General features: G+C 41.5%; 1 protein-coding gene across 3 annotated transcripts in view; it reads right to left on the reverse strand.

Moving 5' to 3' along the window:
* Positions 1-4,224: 4,224 nt before the first annotated feature.
* The window catches only part of slc8a1b (solute carrier family 8 member 1b), a 139,884-nt gene continuing 116,800 nt past the window's right edge, over positions 4,225-27,308 (reverse strand). For all 3 annotated transcript variants that reach the window (XM_040139280.1, XM_040139279.1, XM_040139281.1), the window contains 6 exons: positions 27,113-27,258; positions 22,996-23,095; positions 10,667-10,852; positions 10,408-10,497; positions 5,148-5,251; positions 4,225-4,825 (listed from right to left, as the gene is read on the reverse strand). In XM_040139280.1, the coding sequence (XP_039995214.1) occupies positions 4,553-4,825; positions 5,148-5,251; positions 10,408-10,497; positions 10,667-10,852; positions 22,996-23,095; positions 27,113-27,258 (899 nt within the window). In that variant the 3' untranslated portion in view covers positions 4,225-4,552. The remainder of the gene's footprint in view (positions 4,826-5,147; positions 5,252-10,407; positions 10,498-10,666; positions 10,853-22,995; positions 23,096-27,112; positions 27,259-27,308) is intronic.

A 27,308-nucleotide genomic window follows, 5' to 3' on the forward strand; every position in this document is an offset into this window, starting at 1 on the left:
AAGCTCGTGTAGCAAAAGAGCTAACTTCCCATAAATGAAAAAAGGTTTACTTCTGGAAAATTTGTGCAGCAAACTAACTTGATGCAAACAACTACATTACTGCAAGCTTCTGCACAAGTTCACTCTGACAAATTAGGCGGCAGGCACATTTTAAGTAAATCCAACACGATTTAGCAATATCAAAGATAATTTATACCCTGTTGCAGTTACTCAAAAAGTGGTGCAAACAGCTTCTATATTGTTATTTCTTTTTTGCGCAAGCTAGCGTAACTTTTTACAGTGTATAAACCTTCAGCTCCATGCCAGTGAAGAGACAAATGCATACAAATTTAAATAGAAAGATTCTGGTTAGAGTTAAAACAATATCAAGGCGTCCTTTGTCTCTTATCAGAGTGGTAATGAAATATGAATAATATTTGGTGTTTTAAGAAAGATCCATTGGTTATAAAACCCTTTACAGGTTGGACTGCAAATATTAAGTTTCTGATAGAAAGATTTCCCTTTGGCAAAACAGGGGTAAACTGCCACTCCAAGGCCTTCAAATGAGAACAGCTACTCTAAGAAAGAGCCATACATTGTGCAGAGTTTGGCAAATGCAAGCAATCGAACATCTCGTTTATTTTTCATTTCGGCCGTCAAAGGGTAATTTAATTTTAGAGTTTATACAGAGTTGTTCCAAAAATGTTCAAAGTTGATGATGCAACAAGTAAGAGTCTGCAGAGTATTTATCAGAATTGTTAGTTTGGCCAGATTTCAGTATACAAGCCATGTTGCTGGACCTCTGTGTAGCATCAACTGCTGAAGTTTTATCAGTCATTCTTTAGTGGTTCTCTACTCCAAGTGCATTATGTGGTGAGTCAGAATTTTATAAGCTTATCCTCAAGATACTTCGGATTTGCCAAACTCATCCAATCCGGGGCTCTGCTCGACTGTACTTTTTCACAGGAGTTGAAAGCTGTCTGTGACAAGATCGTTGCCAAGTTTTAAATGGATTAGGTCTAGCCCAGACTACTCGTTTTACAGATGACACTTAAAACACTACTTATTATATTATACATCAAGTAAAAAACACAACATCAGCAGGAAAATTCTGGCCAATTCAGATGCATACAGTATGGTGCCATTTAACAAACTATGGACTTTTAGAATGCCTACACATACAGTAAGTTTTGTCTACAATGAGATCTCTAGTTTTGGCTGAGTACACTAGTTAACAGTCTTAAGTGTAAACCTCTCTGACAGTCGAGATAGGCTTGTAGATTTATATTCTACACGTTTCAGGACAGGCTCTTGGGACACGTTTATGTGTTTCATTTGGTCACAAATACACAGAAATATTTTCAGTATAGAGTATATTTTTTGTCTGTGGATGACTGAATCATGAAAAAAAGATTCCCAGCAGTTAGTGTCTGATAATGTCACTTTGGCAGTCTGTTGCATTTGCAGTTTAATGTGGTTCATTTGACTGCTCTTTCGTAGGTTTAGTATTCTAGTGTTGATAGTGTCCATGCTCCGGAAAAAGCATGTAATAATACACGTTTACTAGCTAGCCTAGTACTTGACAAGGGTTTTCAAAGATGCTTAGATTTTGCTCGAGTTCATGTTTGGTAGCTAGTGTCACAAAACAGCAAACCTAGTATTTTAAAAGTCTCCAGTTGCCTTTTAAGTCATCACCACATTTTTTGGGTGAAAAGAAGTCCAGTCAGACCTCTGTCCCGTAATGTACACAAACCTTTTGTAACATTCAAGCTTAAAAATTCCGTTAGAGGAGGGATGAGATACCGTGTGAGCTATTATAACTCAAACAATAAAATTACTCTACCCTACCTGTGTGGGCCTGTATCATAAAGTGAGTTACACTTTGGGCTGAACGCTTGCTGCTATCACAAAGATAGCTAACTTTTTACCAGTGAAGATCATCAAAGCTGTACAGCTAATTAGAATCAGCTCATTGGGCAAATGATTCTAATTCTTCAAATACTTACTTCTACAGATTCCCAACATGGACAAAACACTAAACCATAAAAAGTCAAGCGATGCTGCAAATTTGAAATGAACTCCACGACTTTCATATGAACTTGCTCATAGCTGAATGAGAAGAGGCTTAGAGAAGCCAAATAACCCAGAGAACCTAACTTACAGTAGTTGAACTCACTTTGCAAGACAGGTCCAAAAGGTGCAGTTTCTGGGGGTTTGTGTTTTCCAACATACAGCCAATTCAATGGTTTTTTTTAATAAAGATTTCAATTTTTAAATTGTCTCAGACCTCTCTGAGCTTGATAAGCAGAGTCTGGCTGTCTGAGATTAGATATACCCTATACTAAATCTTCCTACAGGGCTACCGTGGTACAATGGTATTTGCCCATATCTTTTAGTAAACCTACTTCCACACCAACATCAAATACTTTTGAACTATTCCTTCATCAGACGGCTCCCACGTTAAGAATGAAAACTGGCTGCTGAAGTAAAGTGTTAGCAGTTGGTTTCCAAGGCTGGCCTGACGTAGTGAATCATGCAGATTACAATATGGTCTTTACTCAAGAGCAAATACTTGCCCTTCAATAAAGACAAATATATAGTCAGATGTTCATCGCTTCCTTCTGGTTAAGGCCTTCATGATCCATATGCCTGAAGGCTGGTATATTAAGCATAATAATGAGTGGAGGCGGCCTGGGACAGAATATATCGTGGATGGTTTAATTTTGAGTAAGGCTGACTGCTAGTCTTTGTAATCAATTGGGAAAGACTCCCACTAGGAGAGGTTGAAGTCTTTTCTGCTTTTCAAATATATTGTGTAATTTTGGATACTTGGTCTGGCAATGTCTGCACTAAATGAAGCTTTGAAACTTTTATTTCATGTAGTCTTGTTTTTTTTTTTCTTTTGAAGTCTTAACAACTAAGCAAGTGATATATAAAGTTAAAGAATAATAAAAATCCCTGTTAAATAGCCCCCTAAGGAAAAATCTGTTTGAAGAATCATAAATCAAGGAGCCGGTTTAGGGATTAGTGGTCATTTCTTACAAAGCCCTTGAGGATTTTGATTGGTCCACTGACCAGCCAGGGGAGGTGCTTACGACTCACAGGGATAATGACCGAAGCTTTTGAGTGAACCCACGGAAAAGCGGAATCAACATGAGATAAACAATGACAGAGGAAGTCATACATGAGGTTTCACTGAGGGCGGTACCTAAATTTTTCAAAGTCTAGTGCATGTAATGATTGACACATGACTGTGGCAATTTCATTGGTGGAAAACCAGGTAACAGGATTCCACAGTTTAAAAAAAACACAAACACACGTAAGATTAACCTAGATATTTACTCAATGATAATAGTTTCTCTAACAGTTTTAAACGGTAGAGTGGCCATTTTGTCTTCTCAGACATGACCTTATTAAAGGTAAAAGCACACTAACCCCTTCTTGATTCAAATTAGACCTTAAATCATTTACATCTACAGTATAAAGCAACAAAAAGAGGGCCCATTCAGGAGCGTATGGCGTAACCAAAACATTCAGAAGGAAAATAGTGGAGCTGTAATGTATGTTCAGCTCTTTGTATTTACATTTCTAACCTCAGTGATGTTCAAAACCTTTCGCTTCATTGAATGTGCCCTCTCACAAAAGAGTCTAACTCAGCATTTCTACAGGCGGGGAGAACGAGAGTCAAAAAGACCTTGAATGGGAAAGCATATTCCGTCTCTTGCAGAGAGAGCAAAACAAGAGGCGTTTTTTTTCTTTCACAGTACCTGACCATCTTCCCACAACACACCAGCACAGAAACACACAGTCACACCAGCACTCACATAGTTTGTTGTCATTAAACGGCTGTGGCAATGTATCCGATTACTTTTGAGTGATTTTTCAGTATCGTCTGGTCATGCATGTACATACTGAAACAGTTACTCTGTCTTTTTCTGTCTTACTTGTGCCTGTTACTGCAGCGGGACGTGGGAGTAGCACTGCTCCAACTGGAAGGGGATTAATGGGAATGCTGTTGTTGAAGCCACACATCCTAGGACCTGCGATGGTGTGTCAGTGTGTTTTAAGTTCTCGCTCCTCATTTTGTTAAAACTCATTTTGATTTCTGTGTGGTTTAACCAGCTTGGACACATTGTATGTGTTTATTTCTGTGTTTGCAACTTTGGGAATTACTTTTATGTATTTAAATCAGGGGCAGATTTGAGACAGCTTGAATGGTTTGTATTTATAGATCGAGACAAAAAATGTATTCCTTTGTTTATTCATTATTCCACCATTTTTCCATCTTCTGAGCCATTTCTCTCGCTCCTATGATTCTCCTGTTTGCTGTCGTCCTTCCATGTATAACCGTACTTCTTTCCATTCTGTTTTAAGATGCTTTAATGCGTCCTCCATTCCTTCATCTGTGCATCCATCCATTCATCCGTCATTCAATCTATTGCGTAAAGGGAGGGAGTGATAGATCAATGGTACAGCCTTAATTTCAAAATCCATCCATTCACCCACCTCCCCTTGGTTTCTTCTTCCATGTTCTCCCTCTGTCCCACCCTTCCCTTCATCATCTCCTGTCATCTTAGAAGCCCTGGATGTGGCAGTAGGCCTCCAGTGAGGAGAAGAGAATGTAGAGGAGCCACAGGCTGACGAACAGCATGGTGGTCAGGGCCTTCGCAGTCCGGGGCCCGCCCAGCTCTCCACCGATCTCTGGCCGCCGTCGGTACATCAGTGTGGCAACGCAGACAAAGGCAAAGATGGTGAAGAGGGTGACGGAGAAGGCCAGTGTGCCAGGATCCACCTTGAACTCCTCCCCCTTGCTGTGGTGGTAGATGGCAGCGATAGACCACGCCACCTGCCAAGCATCATCAGAATCACATTGAATAACACGAGATGTAGCGACTGTTTACAACAGCTGAAGAAACCACAGCAAGAACTGACATCATTATAGATGACAGATGGCTGTGCTGGACCATGCTACTTAAATCACACATATCTTTGGAATAATATTTCAAAGCGGCAGCATCACACAGCATTAAAGAACAGCATTCATACAGCAACCTATCAATTTTTACAAATATATGATAGTATTTACAGCTATGGCAGTATGACAAACACCACCTCATTTACACTAGCTATAAGCCAGTCAATCAATCTCTAGATAACCTGGCACTCACCCCGATGCCCAGGAAAACATTGACAGCGTTGGAACCTGTCACATTACCGATGGATGCGTCTGCATACTGATCCTGGATTGCGGCTACCTTACTGGCAAAGGTATCTGAATGGAGAGAGGAGAAAGAAAGATCAGATTTGTGTAAGCTATGCAAATTCTTTCAACACATTCAACTCAATGGATTCTTATAAAAAGTGCTTTGCTGTACTGTAAATGTAAACATATTTAGCAGTGTCGCTGTCTTTTTCTATTAAGATTAGTTTTAGATCATCTGCAAACACACGTCATTTTATGTAAGAATTTTACAGACAGAGAGAGCAGTGATATACATATGATTGTTTTGGTGATTTTTAAAAGGTTGTCAACATAAAAATTGTACAGCGCTGAAGTAATGCGGCAATGTGTTTTAACCCTTCTGTTTTGGGGGAAGCAGTCTGTCTCCATATAGCCAGCTTTAACAGTACATTACATGTCTTCATTTAGGTTTTTGCTTTTCTTTTTTTGAGATACATTGTGCTCTTCAAAGGAAATAATCCAGTCAGAAATCAATCATTTTATTTAAATATCTTCAGTACTAATCTCCAGGTCCACAGGTCCAATGTCCACTCATAATTATTAATACAGAACACTGTGCAGATCCTGTTTTCCACAATGAGACAGTAAACCTTAAATTAGAAACCATGATCTTTAATCCTGTTGCAGTGTTCCATCGCTGGCAGCCAGTACGGGCCAGATTTGGTCCAAGATCAATATTTTAAAAGGCTGAATCTCAGTTTGCAGGGGCAAACAAATCTTGGCCTGACAACTAATCAGTGCTGTACTGCTTAGTCCCAAAAATTTCCCCCGGTTTCGTGTCTGGCAAACAATGGCGGCTCCAAAGGGACGCCATTGCTCGCCTGACTGAGAGGAGCTTTAGACATCCTGCCAAATCTCAACAAAAGGCTCTTCGCTGTGAGCACACAGACTGAGCAAATAGTCAAATGGTCAGTTGGTCCTCTTTTCTCTCACTAATTTTCTGGCCCTCATCGCTTCGTCAGTGATTCATGTCCTATTGCTTTTATCTGCCAGGTACAGCTAAAGTAAGGCAGTGAAGGAGAAAAAGAGGAGGTGGGGCTTTCTTGAAGTGGCAGCCAAACTGGTGGTGGAAAAGAGGACAATGGAAGGACCGAAAGAGGACTGAGGAGGAGGAGAGCAGGTGGTAGGGTAGGTGGGAGGGTGGACGAGGCAGTTGGCCAAGGAATGAGTCCAGTGAAGATAAATCTCCTCATACACCTTAAAGCTTCAAGGACAAGCCTGCTAGGCTTAACTGTGTGTGTGTGTGTGTATCGACGCTCTACTTATGTGTTCCTGTCTGCCTGCATGTGTGTGTTTTTCTGTGTACAGTGAACAAATGTACGCTGTGGCTGCGTGTTAGTGAACGATACCAACTTCGTCCAATCTGATGCCATGCCCCCATCGCCTGGCGAAGGCGAGTGTTTTTGCATCGGTTGGTCTTTGTGTGGCTCGAGTGCCTCATCGAGTGGGTGAGCGCGTGTTTGCTTGCATGTTGGGTCCGTGCTTGTATGTATTGGTTTGTGTGTGTGCGTGTGAAACAGATTCCACTCGCAGCTCCTTCTGTGAGACTATGCCTCCCTGGAGGTTTTTCTGCCCTTTTCCTCCACCTTTCTGTGAATCAACCAGTCTCTCTGTCTCTCTCTCTCTCCTCCGTCTACCTCATCCTTCCTCTCTCCATCCTCTCCCTCTACCTCGCCGTCCTCTCTCTTCTGCTCCCTTTTACCCCTTGAAATGCAAGGACTCGCTGGGGGGCATCGATGTGCTCATGGCAATCTGGCAGTCCTTCTGCATGTAGAAATTTTTGCTTGGTGGCGGTGAGGAACTGTTGGTCAAAGGGGAAATTCTAAGCAGATAGTGATAATAGACAATAGGTTCCAAAAATGGGAGATTCAGCTTTTCAAGACATCTTGCTCTTGACTGACGTGTTGGACGACTGACATGGCTCTTACTCGTTATTCGAGTTTGTGAAAAGGTTTAATCAATACTTGTGTACACGATCTTCCATAACCAGAAATCAGACAGTTGGCTTATATTCTAATAATGATTGTGTTTAGGGTTGCAGCTAATGATTATTTTTGATTATTGATCAGTCGATGAAACAAAAGAAAAAAATCACAATTTCCCAAAACCAAGGTAGACATTTCCAGTTTGTTTGAAGTTATGTAAAACGGAGAACATCAGCAAATGTGAAACCAATGAAACTAATTGTTTATAATAATAATTTAATAGAGTCAGATGAAATTCCTCTTTGCTAAATTCAAGTAGACATTGAGAGTGTTGTTTTTAGTATAACTCGCTAATCTAGTATGAGTTCATCTGAAGTCTCCTGTCTATTTGTCTTGCACCCCGGTTCTCTTCAACCTCCAGAGACCAGTCAGTTAATCACAAAATATGTCCTTCTCCCCAAAACGATTTCTGTTCACCTCTTTCTGTTCATCTCTACCATCGTCTCCCAGTTATCTGTGGATCAGCTGAAAGATTCATGCCAGGATGTTTGCAGACTCAAGGAAGTTAAATTTTAGTGATTTTAAGACTTAAATGCCCTCTTAATTGCCTTAATGGCCCGGAATTTTAGGGGCAGTTTTGCCACAACAAATTTAAAAACGGTCAAATTTATATATATATATATATAAACTGATAGAACATTGTAATAATAAATGCTCTGTAGCTGCCTTACTGTCCAGACCTCACATACATTGCACGGCACTTTTATCGTCATCATATAACAGTTCTGTCACAGTTCACTCATGCATTCATTCATTCTCTGCCTGCCTTTGCCATTTTACTAACTCTCTTGTCATTTCAGACCCTGCCTCTCCCTCCTGCCCTATAGAAACCCCAGGCCTTCCTGCCTTTTAGCCACCTGGCTCTTCCCCAGCCTCCTACTCACCTGTTCCTAATTCCCTAATCAATTGCTAGTATACATACAAGCCCATATCCACCCATTTTTCTTCCAGATTGTCTATTGTACTTTCCATGCTGTAGCTGTTCAGCCTTACTTCTCTGTTTTTACCTGCCTGTCGTTGACGACCTACCTGTTTTCGGATTTTGCTTTTTTCCTACCTGCCTCATGCCCTCACTTCGCATCGTGCTTGTCCCTGCCTGCTTGTGTCTGTTGGGCCTGAATAAAGGTGAACTGTTCTGAGCGGTGTGTCTTGAGACGTGCATTTGAGTCCTCCCAATCCAAAACAAAAACAAATTTTAGTTTGAGTTACTAAATCTCCTTTAACAGCTCCAGTCTTATTGTTTTGTTCCTCTCTTCGTGTGTGTGTGTTAGCCTGGGTAACTGTGATAAACGAGGTCAATCATCATGGAGCCAAAGCACAGAATGTGTTTTATTACCTGTAATAGCCATAGATCTGGAGGTCTGTTTCTTTGTGTGAGTGCGTTGGCCACGGGAGGTTCTGTTAATAAGGCTGAGAGCCTCAGAAAGGCTGAATCACTTTGTTTCCATTCTTCGGCTCTGCACGGCGTGGGCGTGTGTGTGTACTTATGGTTTCAAGCAGCTGTGTATGTATGCGTTTGTCCATAAATTCAACTGTAAGCGAGCATGTATTTCTGTTCGTGTGTGTGCAAATATTACATGTCTGTATGTGTACACATATGGTTGTATGTATGCACGTGTGTGTGTGTGTGTGTGTAAAATAGTATGTAATACATCACTTCTATCCCTGAGGTTCCTAAATGGGAGGACAGAGACCACTTGAACCTGATATGACAAATAGGACTATGCTACTAACACATGGTGGTCACGGTGCAGGTGCAGGTGTAGGTGTGTGCGTGTGTGTGTCTGTGGGCGCAAGCGTGTGAAACCTATTACATGCTTTAATGTGCCGCACGTATATGGGTTTTTGAGACCAAATCAATCAACGTAAAGCACAGTTGCTTATATGTCTGCATATTATACATCTGGGATTCAAGCGTGTGCTGAATGTCTGCATGTGTGTGTGTGTGTGTGTGCACGTGTGTGCGTGCGCACACGCTGACCCAGGAGACTGGGGCCAGGGTTAAAACATATTTAGCCAGGTGTAGCAGTCATTGGTCATTCGTCACGTTTAGGGGATGATCAATGCTGCTGTCTGCAGACTGCAGTGCTTCATCTAACAGGCTAGGACATATAGAATTACAGTGAAAACCTAAGGGCCACTCATGGCAAAAACTCCCACAGCACGACAGCGGGGAAGACATAAGCAGTGCACTCATTTTTATCTTTGCAAATTTTTCTGGGATGTTCACTGAAAATAAAATGAACCAAATCTAAATTAATTTGAAGGGAATTGTTCTCAATTAAATAAAAGTGTCACATGATTTTCTTCAATTGATCAATTATTCCATTCAATTTAAAATAAAGTTATCTCTTCCATCTACTGTGTAGTTTTTATTTTGCCTGCTGTCATGCAAAAAAACCTCTTCAACTCAAGTGTTTATTAAATACCCAAGTAGGTTTGTGAATATTATCGTGATGCAAATGACAAATAATGACTAAAGGCCCATTTCCCATAATTAAATAACCATAAAATCTCAAAATTTCTTAGTCAACCAAAACCCTAATAGCTATATTAGTTGAATAATTGATGAAGTGGGGGGCAGAGCTAGTAATTCATCATAAACCAAGGTAAAAACACATATTTCTTCTCTGTGGTGTAAATTTTAAAATGTCTCATAGGTGAGATACAGCTTTGTAAAAGTCTGTATTGTAATTTCACAGATACAGATGACTTCTTGTCCCCTTTCCATTTTCTATTACAGCTACCATTGATTTGTTTTACTTGATTGTTGCTAAATTAAAGGAGGCTATTACGAACAGTCATCAATGCAGGGATATACTCTGTGAAGCTGTCTCTTTTTTTCTGCAGTATACACACCGAGGAAAAGAAATGGGGGGAGTAAAGCTCCCAGTAATAAAGACTGAAGCAAGAAATTGAAAATGTCAAGGTATAAGCCCCTGAAGGGGATCATTGATGAACACAAGTCTATTCCTAAAATGAAGACCTCTGGGTATTTTATGCTCATAAAGGCCTTATAAAGCTAAATGCCAAATGTGTAAACAGGGAAAGGTCTTTGATTAAAGCAGGCAGCAATGTGATGTATGTAATACATCACTATAGCAGGATATTTAAGGTAATTAAAACGGCGGCAGTGATCAATATCGGATGACACAAACATGTATATGAACGTACGGTGTATGCGCTCTCGCGCACACTTACCTGGTACAGAGGTTCCCAACGCAACGAACACTACTGCCGTGACTGAGTCTTTCAGGCCCACTGTGCAGCCAAAATGAGAGGCAAGGTCCCCTGTAATAATATGAAAGAAACATGAATGCTAAAAAAAACTTTCTAAAATGCAAAATGTTTTTTGCATAGATGGGTTTTTTTTTGTAAGGGGAAGACTTGGTCAATGGTCGCGAGGGGCTGAAGTGTTGTAATTTAACTTTCAAACTGGTCCTGTCAGCTGTTGTCATACCAATGATGGCGGTGAGCAGTCCGATCATGCAGATGGAGACGACGAAACAGGCCCAGCCGTTCCAGTACTCTGTGGGCGGGACGAAGGCGAACAGAACCTTCCAGAAGACGGTGAGGAAGTGCATGACGTAGTCGAAACACGACGGCAGCTTCTCCTCCCCGCACTCGTCGTCGTCATCGTCCTCGCCTGGGGGAGAATGCGTTTGGAGAAATTCAAGTTAAAGACGATGGCAGCAGCACGCTGTTCTGCATCTAGGTTTGACTGATTAAGTTTGACAAATCCAGTGGACATCATCCAAAGTTACATTAGTACCAAAGTCTCTTTGCTTTGTGACACTGTCCCCTCACTGTCCATCAAGGAACTAGTGTCTGGGGAAACACAAGGAGGGAATTTCATTGTAAAAACATTTTGAATTTGGATGATCCCCCCTTGATTTGTCTTACTCAGACTACCGTGGCCTCATATTAGCTTTAGCTGTAACTTTAAATTGCATTTGCGCACAGATTGAGGAGTGTGGATTTTGTCCTCCGTCTCTGACTGGGCAATAACCGGTACTGTATGTTAATGAAGAACTGTTATTTCCAGAAGGAAATTATCAAATTTAGCAGACATACCTGTATGTCTGCTGCACATGGGGGAATAGTTGAAACATGGAATTCAAATGACTTTTGTCACTCAATTAAAGAAATACACACACACACACACACAAACCATTAGCACTCTATGCTCTCCTGTCAGTCATTGGCTGTTGTTCTGCTCCATTTATAACTGAGTCAAATGAATGAATAAACGAGACTACATGCTGCTTCCACGAAACACGCTGACTGGGTAAATCCCGGTGAAAGCCCTGATCTCCTATTGATTTCACCTTTGTCATTCACTCACGGCATACTGTTAACCTTCTAGGAGCTGGCGATGCATTCAAATGCTCAAAACAACTAAGGAAACAGCATCCGCACCCTAAACTGAGCTGAGTTTGGAGAGCGTCTTTCTACCACAGGAACTGTTTATCCTGCTGAGGTGGGCTAACATGATCATTAGATCATTTTTATTTATTTCTTTTTCAGTGAAATATCTCTAGCAAAGTAATCTGTGGTTGAAAAACACTTGATTTTGAGTCTTGTCTGTGTCTTGGATTATCTTTCAGTTTCATATTATATTACTCCCAGTAAAGGTACGGGCAGTCATTTTTATTGATGGGATGTAGATCTTAAAGAGAATTCAATTTCAGTGATGGGTAAATGACTCTCTTTTGAAATATGTCATTTGGGATTGAATGCATAAAATGCATAAAATGCATCAGCCTTGGCAAAACTGTCATAACAGATAATAAAACCGTGAAACATCGGCTCAACACCCGAATTGTTCTTAGCCTGACTTATAACCAAGATGATCCCGAGACGAGACATGCAGTTTTCTACAAATTTAGTGCGGCTGTTGACACGTCGAGTATAAAGTTACAAGACATTCATTAAACCTAAGTCATGAACCGGATCCAGACTGTGCGTTGTGCAATTACCACACGTTAGCATGGGTTAACACAAAGATTAATGTACTCTAGGGCCAATAATTTCCTCAGGGGTCATGTCCCTTGTTTAATGTAATTAAAAATACATGTTCCCCTTTCAGAGTAAGTACCTGAAATAAATCAAATCATCAGCTATAAATGAAAAGCAAAAGGTCAGTACAGAGAGCAAGGTCCTCCTCCACTGTTATGGTTTGGGACACACATACCCTTGGTAATGAATTATAAAACAAGACTTTCTACCTGAGCTATGTCACTTTCTACCTTCTCCTTCCCTCCCACACAGTCTGTCATGAGCGAATGGAGCCATTTCTCTCTCACTTTCTTTCTCTCTCTTTCTGCCAATGTTTATATGAGCTCCTTTGTCAGTCTTTGGTCTCTGTCTCTCTTGTCTCTTTTTCATTTTCTGGCCCCGTATGTGTAGGCATTTATTATGTGCTTTTCCTGCAAGCACCCATGGGGAAAATCACAGTCTGGGGTAACTCACACTAGGAAAATGGTACCGTCGTCCAATGAGGATATATATGTATGAAGGACTGAGCCATTTTCAAACGCAGTGAGTTTTAACTGTAACTTTTAACTTCCCTGTTGTTGTCTGACAGTCCCTTATAGGTTTTGATGTGATATAAAGTGTGTCACCTTGCATCACCCTCTGAACCGGCCATTTGAACTTTTAGATGGTGGAGCGATTGAATACAAATTCTGTTGAAAGACGTGGGCAGACGGGGATACACACAGAGGGCGGGTGCAAATGAATGCGAGTGCAAGAGTTGAAAATGACTCAGCTTTCAGTGAAAGATTTGCGTGTAAATAACAGACACACACAGGCACACTCCCGTAGATACAGCTGGCTAGCTTACAGCTAATGTCTGAACACACGTTTAGGAATGCAGACTGAACGACTGCACAATTTAAAGGGCTGTTTGCTACGGTATGTGTTCACTTTCAAACAGTAAAAAACAGTATCACATACGGTATCTATTCCATTACATTAACAACCAGACCTTCGGATGAATGGACACGTTTCTAGTAAAATGTAAAAAAGGACGCAGGTAATGACAACAGAGACTGTAAAAAATGAACCTTAGTGGGTTTTTGTGCCTAAACCTAACCCCACTGGTCCATAAGCTTATACGCGTGTTTATTACTGTAACCATGACGACATGGGGGCGCTATTTAAATGGACGCTCCTGTGGGTCGTATCAGACGGTAGAGACGAACCGCCTATATGGTCATCCAGGCTGGAGGACTTGTTGGGACTACGACGACTGGCAGGGACCGGTCAAGTGACACCGGCAGCACCAGTTAGCTGACCCCTGTGATGAGCAAGTTTGTCATGGTCGCTGTATAAGAATGCCTGGATCAACTGTGCTCTGCGGTCACTTGCAAGGTTTTGTTTCTCAGTACTCAGTGGTATGGTTATTCTTTTTTTTTTTTGGTGATGAGGTGGTTGTTTCAAATGATGAACTATTCGATTTAATACGGTATGATAATGCAACCGTATTTATACATTTGCTTGGCTTTCTCTCACTCTGTCTCTCCGCTCCTATTTCTCCTGTACGCTCCCTCCATGCCCAGTTAGGTGTTATATGGATAAAGTGGTTATCCAAAAGTAATTATTTCTTCCTTTCCTTCCCTCTGTCTTCCTCACGCTTTTCATCCTCGGTCACATCTTGCTGATACAGCCTTTATATAATTGAATATTCTCTGTGAGTTTCTCGCTTCATCCCTCTAAATCTCCCTCATCCCTCTACAACCTTCTGTCACTCTCTACATGCCACTGTCAGCGTGTCTAGTGTCTCTATTTTGTGTACGCGTGTGTGATATTCTGGTGATATTCTTTGTTATTTATTTGGCGCCTCATTTGCTTCCACATAGCGGTTGCTGGTCTCTTGGGGGGCCTCGAAAAATGATAAAAATAAAATCAAACAGCAATTTAAAATCACACAGGGTCACTGACAAAATAAAAGGCAGAACGTAAACATCTGGAAAGAAGAAAACCGACAGCACAAATGAAAGGGTAACCAATAAACAATTAAATGAAATTAAAATGACAAGAAACACAAGCAGTCAAAAAAAAAAGAGGAAATAATGTCCCAAGGAACAATAAACAAAATACAATTACATCTATATCAGCTGCTTATCGGTAAGCATCTCATGCTAATCTGACAGCTGCTAACACAGGCTTCTCTACTGAGCGGTGCTAGCATGTGAATGTGCTTTACATGTAGAAATATCACATCTCACACACACACACACACACACACACACAAATCTATACCCTCTCTCTTGCCCTACAGAAGTATTAGTGTGTGTTATCGCTTGCTGCTCACTGAGCATGCCCAGAGGCTGCGTTCTCATAGGTCAGGGCAGAGGTGGACTGCAGCACTTCTCTACAGGCTGCTAGCCAAGCAAGGTGCGCGTACATGAGTGTGTGTGACTGTGTGTTTAAGGTTGTACGGTGTGAGCTCAGGGGACTTGTAGGAATCATTCATACCACTGCCTGCTTTTCAGAAAATCACACATACACACTCACACACACACACACACACACACACATATCCAGGCTCATACACACGGACACACACGTACACTCTGATTTGAAACTGATGTGGCCAAACGAGCTCCTGTATAACACGCTTCATCCGGCTAGCCACCGGGGTTGTGCAAAAAACACACGCCCAAACACACACACACGCCAAGATTCACGGAAAAGACACACGCTCCTGAAAACATGACAGTATGCATAAGAGCATGGGAGAACTCACACACACAGGATGCGTGCAAGAACATCACTCACTCAAGAACATAGTGCACTGTGGGGAATATCCCACACACAGTAGAGAAATACAGCTGTCATTCATCCATGCATCTTCAAACGTAGCCACAGTTGTGCCTCTCGTCGTGATGATTACATTTGAGACAAAGAAATAAGCAGCTTTGCTTGTCAATAATAAATACTAATCAAATTTTGAGAACCTGTTGGGTCTTTTAACAAACCCCCCTGCATTTTTGAAGACATGTCCTTTATCTTAAAAGCATCTTCTGTCCTGTTGGTATAAAAAAATATTCTCTCTGCTTTACAGTGAATCTCAGCCTTAACCGGTTTCTCAAGGCATTTCCGCATTTCTCAACCAAACAAATACCGCCTTACTTCAAGCTAACGGGCAATGTCCTCAGCTGTATGAGGGTCAGAACTCATGCTGACATGCTCACATTTGTATTCAAGTTTCACTGGTGCTGTCATCCTGTGTCTCTCAGAAACACACAGAAAGACACACACACACACACAGATGACACACTCTAAGATGACAGATGACAGATGACAGTTAAACAAGGCTGCATCTTTCCTCAATACACTACGGCATAATATAAAATCATTAGTATTACTATCATTCAAAAAATTTGAAATACTGACCCGTCTGAAACGGTGTCATCATTTTGTCCAGCGAGGACTCAAACTTATATAACATCCTTGAAAATGCATTTGTCTTTGTTTTATCTCCATCTTTTAGATGTTTCACAAGAGCAGTTGTCACAAACAGTCCATCAGTGAATGAGCCAGTCGGCCTGTCCTCTGACGAAACAGTCGGTCAACCAACAAATCAATTTCATAATCAGTCATTTAGTGAGTCAAACATTCACCGTCGTTCACCATCCAAAGAGTGCAATTTACAAATTGTGCTCAGCAAAGGACAGACGGGTGGTGACGTGACCTGCAGTGCAATGAAGGCAACTGTGTGGCCAAAAGTGTATCAAAGACACAAAAGTCTATCAAAAAATTTAAATGAAGCTTTGGCATAACTTGAAGTAGCGATTAAAAAAAAAAAAACGTTGAATAGAACAATAGAACAAAATGTGCTCGTTCTGCGCATGTCGTCTCTTCATCTCTTTTATTTTCAGGTGATATTTATCGGCATGAAATCCTCCAGTGAACACAACTAATGTCAGCTACAGCAACAGCCATTCGACAAGGCCCTTTCTCTGTATTTTTCTTCTTTCAATGTTTTTCCTCGACACTAGTGTGTGGACACACACACACACACACACACACACACACACACACACACACACACACACACACACACGCAGAAGCAGAGGAGCAGGTGATGAACAGTGTTCTGGGGCCTTAATAATTAGAGGGCAGTGGAGTGCGGAGTGGTTGAACATCAATCTTGTTCTCTTTCCTTCACTTTACTCCCCTGCTCTCCCTTGATTTCCTTTCCAGTCATTGTTTTCCTCCATCTTGTAGAGCATTTGTTTTCGCCTCTTCTCTTAGTCCAACAGTCCAGTTCAACGAGAATACGCTCTATAAACCATGTCTGTCAAACTAAAAGTGTTCATTAATTTCATGAACATCACACACAGACACTACTTTTTTTATTGTCACAAGTTGAAACCAATACATAAATATCTAAATTGTACTAAAATACATTTATGTGTGCCAGGCTGCTATTGAACAAAGCAATCCAATGAATGTTCTTTTAACTGGCAAAGCTATTGGCAGGGCGACATCTTCTGTCAGTGTTTGGGTTAGGTTAGGCAACTAACACACTTGTTTAAGATTAGGGAAAGATCGGAGTTATGGTTTATGGAAATGAAAATTGACAGTTGGTGGGAGATGATTGTGAGCAGCTTTCTTCTGTGTCAAAGTTGCATGTTCACCCAGCCATCCACCCCAGCCTTCCTCCCTAAAACTGGGCTCAGACTACACAATATCAGCCCGTTGATAAGCTGAGGTGTCGATGGGGTTTCAGAAATGAATCTTTCCTCACCTTGTTTTACAACCCCTACAACATGTTCCTTCCCTCTGTGCACAACCGTAAACATAGCAACACGCAAAAGTGATGATATTTTATTTCACTTGCAACCATTTGACGGTCACCCTTGGGCCAGGAGCATTATACCAAATTATTCACACCTGTGGGTATCACCCTGTGGACTCTATGTGTACACTGCTCGCCCAGACGCTCTCCGTAATTCTACTGACTGCGAAGGAAAAAGGACATTCGCCATTTTCACTACATGGCGACAATGAATGACCGCGAATGTTTTCTGCCTCCGAATGTACACGTTTATTTTTGGTCCCTGGAATCTCCTTCCCAGTCACCTGTGTAATGTCGCACAACTTGTGAAAGACAGCAGGCTACAGGATGATTGGTCAGGGTCACGCATGTGGTCTGCCAAGGCTCTCAGCCAAATCACGGCAAGAAAAATATTGTCCTCGGATCCCGCTGTAGGAGGTTTTGCAGTTCTATGGCCACTTCGTGTTACTTCCACATTTACTCCTTTAGTCACTTTTTTGCACAACCCACATGATCTGGCTAAGTCAAAGTGCACAGGACAAGGACTGTTTTCTGCCCAGTCTCTTTCAGTGTAGTTGCTGGATGGTCAGTATGTACACAGGGAATGATTAAAGTAACCAATAACTCTTTCAACATATAGCCTTACAGACACTTCATGCTCGTGAAGAATAACGTAAATGACAATAACTGCATTAAGAATTCACTATCAAGCCGCTCGCCGAACTGCAACTTGGCAGACTTGTCACGGACTGTAACTGTGCATTGACAAAAAACAGACACATAATCTTCCCCTGTCTCTCTGTGTTAGCTTATCTGGGGAAAACTGTCCATCAGCCATGCAACAAACACGAAAAGACACGCGCAGGGGAAAATGGGGCAGTGTAGACACACACACACACAAACACACAACACTAGCACACTGACATTTCAGACAGCTTTAATGGCTGGCTAAGCGCAGGTCTATTGCTTTGAAATGAATGTCATGGTCTCGGCAGCGTTCTTTGTCCATGTGTGTGTGCCTATGTGCGCGTCAGTGTAAGCGCCAAATTGGTGATATGATGTGGTGACCTGCCGGTTAAGCCTTGGCAGATTTGAAATGTCGTGTCATGGCTACGATTTTAGCCAAATCCAAATCTACAATCTTCCCCTAATTGAACTGAAACTGATAAGCAACAACAAAAATTTTTTTTTGCTGCACATGAGGCCTAAATAATTTCTGGAGGGTTTTCTAAGCATGAAGATCTTGATCTGACACTTCAGACGGAGAGTGAGGATGAGAGAGCTGATGAGAAAATCAAAATAAATAATAAATATTTGAGGGTCCTTTAAAGTGATTTTAATCTCGATTCCAATTTAATACGTTTTGAAAGGAGATAAGAGAGTAAGGCGGGATGATGGGGGGGGGTGAGAGACAGGAATAGAGAGATGAAATGAGATTAGACGAAGCTAGCTTATCAGTGTGTATTAAATCCTCCACTGTATCAGTGACAGCCGCTCTGGACTTGTTCAAACCCTTTAACCAGCAGTGTGTGTTTGAAAGGATGAGCTGCCAAGTCGTAGCTTGTCTCCATTTGGGCTTACTGTGTAAGTGTGTGTGTGTGTGTGTGTGTGTGTGTGTGTGTGTGTGTGTGTGTGTGTGTGTGTGTGTGTGTGTGTGCGGCATTATGTGTGCTCAGTTTGTAAAGAAATGTGTCAAATCCACATGGTTTGTCCACAGTAACGACATGAGATCTCCTAGAACAGATGTCCGAGATTATTAGTTGTTTGTCTTATTTGTTTGTCTTAATTGCCCTTCATTCTGTTCTTTTCTTCCTTCCTTCCTTTACTCAGTTCCCTTTTCTCTCTCCACCATCCAGGCAGTAGTGAGAGCTGTTGGAGCCATTTTAGCTCATTTTCCTTCTCTGTTGTTGCAAGAATTATATCCATCCATCAAAAATATCTTTTTTAGTGGGTGTTATGTCACTTTCCCCATGCGCCGTCCCCATTCTCCCCTATTTCTTCCTTCCTGCTGTTTTCCTTTCTTCTTTCCTTAAATCTTTCTTTCCTTCTTTCCTTCCTTTCTGAAGGTTAAGTTACTGTTACCGATCATAAAAATCAGTTGTTCCGCCTGTAGCCCAAGTTTCACCTCACCCTCACTCCCTTTTTCGCCTCTACCTTTAACCTTCTTCTCTTATTTCAAGCACCCATCCATCCACCCACCCACCCATCCATCCATGAGGGAGAAATGACCAGATCTGAGCCCGGAGGAGGTGACCCTGGCGAGGCCTTACGTCAAAGCCAGGCTCCCTCATTTCCTCCTCATGCCTCCGTCATGGGTTCAACACATTTGTATTCCACGAGAGAAGTAATTAATCTTCAACCTCCCTCATGTGTTTGGTAATTCACTGGGGGAGGCAGATGGAGGGAGAGTGTGAAATTGCGAAGGAAGGAAAAGAAAAGTCAATGTGATATGGTTGGGACTATAGTAAACCCACTTAAACTCATTTAATACAACTTTATCTGTGCTGATTACAGTTTAATCAGTAAAGATAAGATGACGTAAGTCGTGGCGAGTTGAATTTATTGTACTCTACACTGAATAAGGCTTAGTCTGCAATATGACCACAATCCCTACTTAGCACAAATGGACACGTCGGTTCTTCTTTGGTGTATATACCAGTTAAAATACACGTAGAAACATCTCAATATAAGCATCACACAGTATCAAACAGTCATATACTGTAGCTTGTTTTAACTATGTTAAATTGTGGAAAAAAAGTCACAGTATTTCTCTTGGGAACAAAGGTTAGCCTTGTGTTCTCAGGCGTCTCAACGAGGTTACTCGGTGCCACACAAGTTGGTATCGCTCTAACTTTACCAAATTAACCGAGCAAATACAGAGGATCCTCCAGGGTTCAGATAAACACTTACAAACATGCTGGGTGTGAATGAGTCCTGGTGCATTGTAGGAAAACCCAGACAGAGGGGCCTGGTGGTAATGATCACAGATGTAATTGATTTCAGACTGCTCCCAGCTCCCTGTAGCGCCAACCAAACGTCTATCTCTACATGCTGTCTTTGTTGTTGACTCCCAATGACTTATACTGCACACTAATACTACACGCTGTATGTTATATTCTTTCATAGTAAACTATTAGTTTACAAGAAAGTCACGTACTTGACTGTATCAACCCCTCTCTCTACCTTCATTTTCAACTCTCAGCATGCACTTGATTTTCCTCATAGTGTTCTTTCTCTCCTCTGTTCTTGCTCTCACTCCCATTCTCAGTAAACAAAGAAAGAAGGGAAAGATGCTGGCGAATCAGTTGTTTCACAGCTGGATGTCCGTCTATCCAATCCCCAACCACTTTGATCTGCAAGCGTCCAATCATCTCTTAATCTCAGATACTTTGTACTCCTGCAATCAAATCAGCTTCAGGTGTAGAGGCCCTGAAAAACCACTTCAGCCTCCAGTTTGATCTGGTTTTGAATCTGATTTGGGTGGTCACCTTCATGTTTGTGTGCTGGTGTGAGCTGGTACGCTTGATCTGTTACAATTTGCAGGCATATATAAGTGTTTTGAATCATGGTGAAACCCTGGCGTGTTAAATCGCCGTGTGAATACAATGTAATGAAGCTGTATGCGTGTGTGAGAGAGTGAGAGTGTGTCTCACAATAAAAGCTCGTTCTTCACTGGAAACTGCACTCACTGCCTTTTTTACTGTCTTAACCACACACACACACACACACACATAGACACACACACACACGCACACGCACACGCACACAAACAAACGCACAGCACTCTGTCAGCCTAGACAAGCTAATCCCAGATAAGAGAGTGAAGACAGGCCTTTTCATTAATGGCATCAGCTCGCCAACAAAGGCCTGCTGACAGGCTGGCTAACTAAAGCACAAACAAATGCACACACACCCACATGCACAGGATCAAGTTATTTTAAGGTGTTAAAGTGATTGAGCGGGCCATACACAAAGGCTTCTCTAATAGAAACACAGTTTCAAAGATGACAGCAGCAGCAAATTGGGTGGGTTTTTTTTTTTTTTTTTCAACTATGCATTCACAGTGATTACCTGGACTATTTTTGTACAAACAAATACATGTTTTGCTCCGGTTCAACAGTGTTAACAATGATTTGCTCCTTTCTAACAGTTTTTCTACCTGCATATGCAGTGCACGGAAGCGTGACCTTGAATCCTTATTGTCCTCCAGGGCAGTCTGAAGAAAGGGGAAATAAGCGAGCTACCGTTTTCCTTGAAATAATGATCAATCAGCACCTACACGAATCCAACTTTGCTTGCTGCAAAGCGGTTGCAGTAGGGATGACTCCAGACTACACTTAGAACAGCATACGGGGGGATGAACACCTACAGTAAGATGTATGGCATTGTACAGTAAATGATCTGTCCAAGCTAACAAATTACGTGCAGTATTATTTCTTGGCTGGCCAAGAAGGTAGGTGGATTGTGTTACTTTTAGACAGGGCCAGGCTAGCTGTTTCCCCCCGTTTCCAGTTGTCACGCTAAGAATAAGCTAAGCTAACCAGCCGCCGGCTATACACTTATATTTATTGGAGAGATGTGAGAACGGTATTAATATTCTCATCTAACTCTTGGCAAGAAAATAATATTCCCAAATTGTTGAACTGCTCCTTTGTGTAATTAAGTCAAACTAAGGTAAGGTTATAAAAGCTTTACATTTGTTGCTCTGAACGCTTTGTCTGAAGCTCTTTTGCAGGTGAAATCCACAGAAAGTGGTATGTTGGAGTGAAGAATGAACAGAAAAAGAGCACCAGCCACAGAAAGCCCATATATCAACAGTCAATCCAGGAGGAGAGGGACTGACTAGAGATACTGCTCATCACTGTTGGGGTAACTGGTGAACTGTGAAGCAGAAACACCCCCGTGATGACAGCCCCGGCTATTTAAAGTGTTCATTTCTCGATTTCCCCTGCTTTTCCACCGATGAGCTGCAGTAATGTGATCCTGCCTCCAGAGGGCAAGTTACCACAAGTAACAAATCAACTGTCAAGCTAATGCAGTCAAACAGAAACAAATGCTGCCTCTCTACAACCAGTGTTCTCTCCTGTCGCTTTTCTCTCAGCCGCTCTCTCTAGCCAGCTTGCTCTTTGCATGAATTATTTCTATCTCTTTTGTGCTCTTTTTCATCCTGCTAAAATATTGTCCTCATACATACACTATTTTATTCCATGCATTATATTTCTCTGTAGGCACGCATTCTCTTTTTCACCAGTGTGCATGTTTTCTCAGTGGCTTTTTCACACCGCGTGCATGCTCTCTCTCTTTCTCCGTCAGTCTCTGTTTGCATAATACATGGTCTCTCTCTCACTCCAAGTTTCCTTACCTCTCGCTCCTAACATGTATACTCTCCTTCTCCCTCTTTATGGGACATTAACACCATCTTATAAAAGATCTTGACAGTGACGAGACATGGGTGTTAAATATTCCCGTCTTTCTCTAGCCCTGTCTATCCCACATTAACACACATACACACACACATCCTTGTCTTTGCGGGGGCTGAAACACACACAGTCGCTCCCACAATCATCTCCCATCTGGTCACTGTTTGTCTGCCCAAACCATCAAACCAAGCCAGTATACTTTCCAGTAACCATTAAAAACCACAATCACACACACACACACACACACACACACACACACACACTCGCCCACCCGCACGCACACACACACACATATTCAACATAAGATTACCGAGATTTTTAGCTATATTGATCATTAGGACCACATAGAACTCAACAGACTATAAAACTGCAGCTGTTCATACTAGAAAGAATTTATATGCCCAACACCCTCACACACACACACACACACATCTGCTTCTTCAAACCACCTCAGATGATTCCAGTTAAATTCAGAGCTGATTGCTTTAACTATTAAACTGATAAACACACACACACACACACGCGCACACACACGAACACACACACACGCACGCACACACATCTGTCCGATGGCCTTACCTGCGCTCACAGTGATGGCTTCTATGAACTGGTCTCTCCAGCTGTTGGTTCCAACCAGCAGAGCCAGGTTGGTCTTCTTAATCAGCTTGTCCACTGTATTCTGCCAAAGGACAAAATGGATGATAATAGTTAGACAGAAGACACCAGCCTGTTCACTGAACATCCGAGATGCCATGTTATATCATACATTCATTCATTTGTGGGAATTAGCCACTTGCCATTGGTGTGGCGTGACAAATCTGTCGGATTGCATATATTTATGGCATAAAACAGGAAACTGGCACTGTCCTTCCAGAGCAAATGCAAATGTTTTGAAGTCTTCGGGAGAGATGTGGTCCTAATTTTGAGGAAAACTAACACTACTTATATAACCAGACACAAAGGCATATGCTTATTTTTACCCTGTTGTTGTGGTTGTGTTCCAAATCCTTTGATAGATACTAAAAATAAGAAAAAATCCCTTCACATACAGTCTTCCCCCTTATGTAACATTAAGGGTGAAAAAAAAAATCATCTAATTCCACACTCACATGCAGCATATACCAGCTTGGTCCATCTCATCGTTGAAGCTACAGCATTTGATGTTAACACTGAGTGAAATATTCAAACCCAAGACACCATGTTTTTTTTGTTTTTTTTTTAATGGCTGTACCATTCCATCAAATACAAACAGTCTAGATATATTTTGCATAACTTTATATGCATTTTCCAAATTTCAGCCGCACATATTTGGTATATTTAGAAAGCCTACCATCTCCAGTAGAGCTGAAAATAAAGTTCTGTGGGTTTGAATGTTTGGCTGCACAGTATGAGTATGTAATGACGGGCTTGCGGGGGAGGGAGGCGTCGAACTTAACAACACATTAATTTAACATGATTTGACTTTTCATATATCTTTATATAGGTCTTTGCAGAAGGATTTAACAATATATATGCAAGACAATTTCGCCTATCTACTCTAGATTTCTTTAAGTCTGCACACTCCCCTTCACCTCCCCTTCTCCCTTTCCATACTTCTTCCCAAACTCCCTCTGTCATTCCTCCATTTTTTTCTTCCTTCCTCCCTTCTTCCTTTGTCTCCCTCATTCGTAGTATTTATATGTCATTGTTGTTTTCTTCAAAAGAAAGAAACAGATTGAGATAACACGCTCAAACACTCAGACACACACACACACACACACACACAAACACACATCACATTCTAATTAGCAGAGCGGTGTGGATTGCGCTCTTCTTTTCTCTCCACTTCAGAGGGAAACTGGGATGCTAATTGTGCTGAATGGAGCTTAGAGATGTAAAGAGGGCCTCGCTGCCTCTGTGGACAACACACAGCTAGCTTTACTCTGCCTGTTCTATGCGGAGTGTTTATTTAAGCGTACTCTGCTAGATTTTTGTAATACCATCGTTCTCATTCTCTGTTACGCCGTTATTTGTACCTCCTTTGCTTCCTTCTCTCTTTCCTCCCTCAGTTCATTACTTTAGACTCAGATGGACTGGCGTGGGCATGTGTATAAACTCCAGTTTATAGCTGCACTTTTTTTCTCTCTCCCCATCCTGACTATCTCTCTTTCTCACTCAAATGATTGACATTGACAAATCTTTTCTCTCCAAACAAACATTTTTTTAAAACATATGGATGATGATGAAAGATAAAGAAGATAAGTATGTACACTATATATATATATATATATATACACACACACATATGTATACATGTATACACACATATACACACATATGTATACATGTATACACACATATACATATATATATACATATATATATATATATATATATACACATATATACATATATATATATATATATATATATATATATATATATATATATATATATATATATATATATGTATAATATAACAAATTCAAATACGTTCATTGAATAATAATGGCAGCAATTTAGGGTTTTGTGCTACCTTTAGCAAAGATTGTAAAATCTTTTTCCATTAAACCTCCAAAAAACGTCATAGTGCTCTTTCTCACTTGTGTCTGTCAGGATCAGGGGTTACATGTAGACAAAAATACTCGAGGATCAGTAACATCATTCTAAGACTCTTGTACAGTTGTCAAAAATGTCTCTTCACAGTCAGAAGGAAATCTGCTTCTATCCCTCTCTGTCTACTCTCTCTACTGCTCATAGTACAAGATTTCTCTGGAGACTGAGAGAGGTAGTGACTCCTGATTCACTCCTCACTATGTGTGTCTACGTTTGACTAGAGCTTCTGGACTAAAGGTGTATTTAGACCAAATGTGAAGTGGATTTTAGAGGAAGTGCAATTGCATTGAAAGTCAATTTGACTGAGCGATTGATTTGAATTTGCCCTTGGCGCCGTGAACTGAGCCGAAAAGACGCGACTGTGTGAGTTGAAAAATGTTTTAACCTGAGCGAAAAATCTGCATTTTTGCAGAGACTTTACAAATCGACTTCAAAAAAAAGGAGAGAATCTGGAGGAAAACAAGCGAATGAACCGGAGTTCATTTGAGCTAAGTCAGAGACTGAGTAGTCACAAAAACACACAGGCACACTTCACGCACGGTCAGTCCGTATTTTGACATTTAGCTCCAGCTACTGTCTCTACAGTCTGTGCATTGGGTCTTCAGGGCGAATAAACAGGCCCAGCCATAAAATTGGAGCGAATAATCCAAGGCAAAAAAAATGTGTTTTGCGTTCAGTCTGAACACACGTTAAATCTGCACGGAAAACTCCACACACTAACACACTGTTGAGGAATATTTTTCTTTCACGTACCAGCGCTATGTATGGATTGTTCCATTTTGTCATCATTCGTCGCCACTGACAACCGCCTATACCATCGCTGAGGTGTCAGATTATGATGAGACCTTGAAAAAGACCTCAGACTTGCTTTCAATAAGAGCACGATTGGCTGTCTCTAAAACACAATCATTACTGACCCAGCGCTCATCAGTTGTCTGTTTGTCCTTGATTGTGTTTTCTGTTTTCTCGTACTACACTGAGACTTTCCAGTGTACAAGTGGTTCCATTGTTTGAATGAACTACACTTCGAGAGGAAACTTTCAACCTCCAAGCACACTTCCTAGTAAAGAAATGTTTCTTTTTTTTCTCCTAATGGGCAGTACGTCAGATAACTATGGAATGCAGTTCTGCACACACACACACACACACACACGCACGCACGCACGCACGCACGCACGCACACACGCACACACACACTTCAATGTACAAAACCACTTGATAAAGTTTATCAAGTGGCAAGCTATTACTGGACGTTGTTAACTGTCTTGCTAGAGTGAGCACGTAGGTGGAGCAGCACACACACACACACACACACACCCTTTTAAAATGAGACATGGATGGTAATTACATCTACCCTTGTCTACATAGTATGCATGGGAGAGGGAGAGCAAGGAAGTACAATACATGAGGGAGGTGATTTTGTGTTGTTTGTGCCATGTCACTTTTGATTCATCAGTAACATACGCAATTTAAAGCCAGTTTTGCTGTTTGTCCGTTGTAGAATATCCTTGATGCGTGCTGTATCTTTGTGATGCTTCAGTGTTTGCATTTCCCACTAGTGATTAATGATGTGCGTCGACCGTCTTGAAACTGATAACCTCTGAGTAGTGAAATACTCCCACTGTTCAAGGTCGTGTGTGAGACCAGTGGTTATTTTGTGGATTATTTTTGATAGGGAGGCAGACAGGCTGGACCGGCCCGTCCACCATCACAACATTGGTCACATTTCAGAGTCATGTGTGAGGTCAAACGACTCGGTGGCGGTTAATATAACAACAGTGCAGAGAGCGTCACAGTTTCGGAAATGTGCCTCCATCCAGGATTATCTATATTAAAAAAGAAACTGGAGCCAGTGCACTTTTGCCTTTATATTTTTTTCTCTCCACCAAGATTTGCACTAAAATACTGAGATTTTTGGAAACATAAATGCCATTAGACGTACACACACATACCTGTGCTCAGGCAAAGTACGAGTTAGACTGAACATTAAAAGATGTGCTCCTGCCATCTCTGCCAGAATGACTAGCCTCTAATCTGACCCATAACTTTCATTCATCTTACCATGCGACCCGCAAGTACACAAACACTCTCCTTGCCTTACCTTGAACTCATATGATTCCTCTATGATGACCTCCAGTTTGACGTGGTCGCCCAGCATGGGGCGGCCCATCTCGGCGATGCGGCGCTCCTCTTCATCTTTTCCCGTCAGCGCCTCCTCTTCCTCCTCCTCTTCCTTTTGCTGTTCCTCTGAAGACACAACAACAGATAGCAGCGTCAGAAACAGGAGAGCAGCGGGC

The sequence above is a fragment of the Xiphias gladius genome, chromosome 11 (assembly GCF_016859285.1).
Source record: "Xiphias gladius isolate SHS-SW01 ecotype Sanya breed wild chromosome 11, ASM1685928v1, whole genome shotgun sequence".
NCBI classification, from domain to species: Eukaryota; Metazoa; Chordata; class Actinopteri; order Istiophoriformes; family Xiphiidae; genus Xiphias; species Xiphias gladius.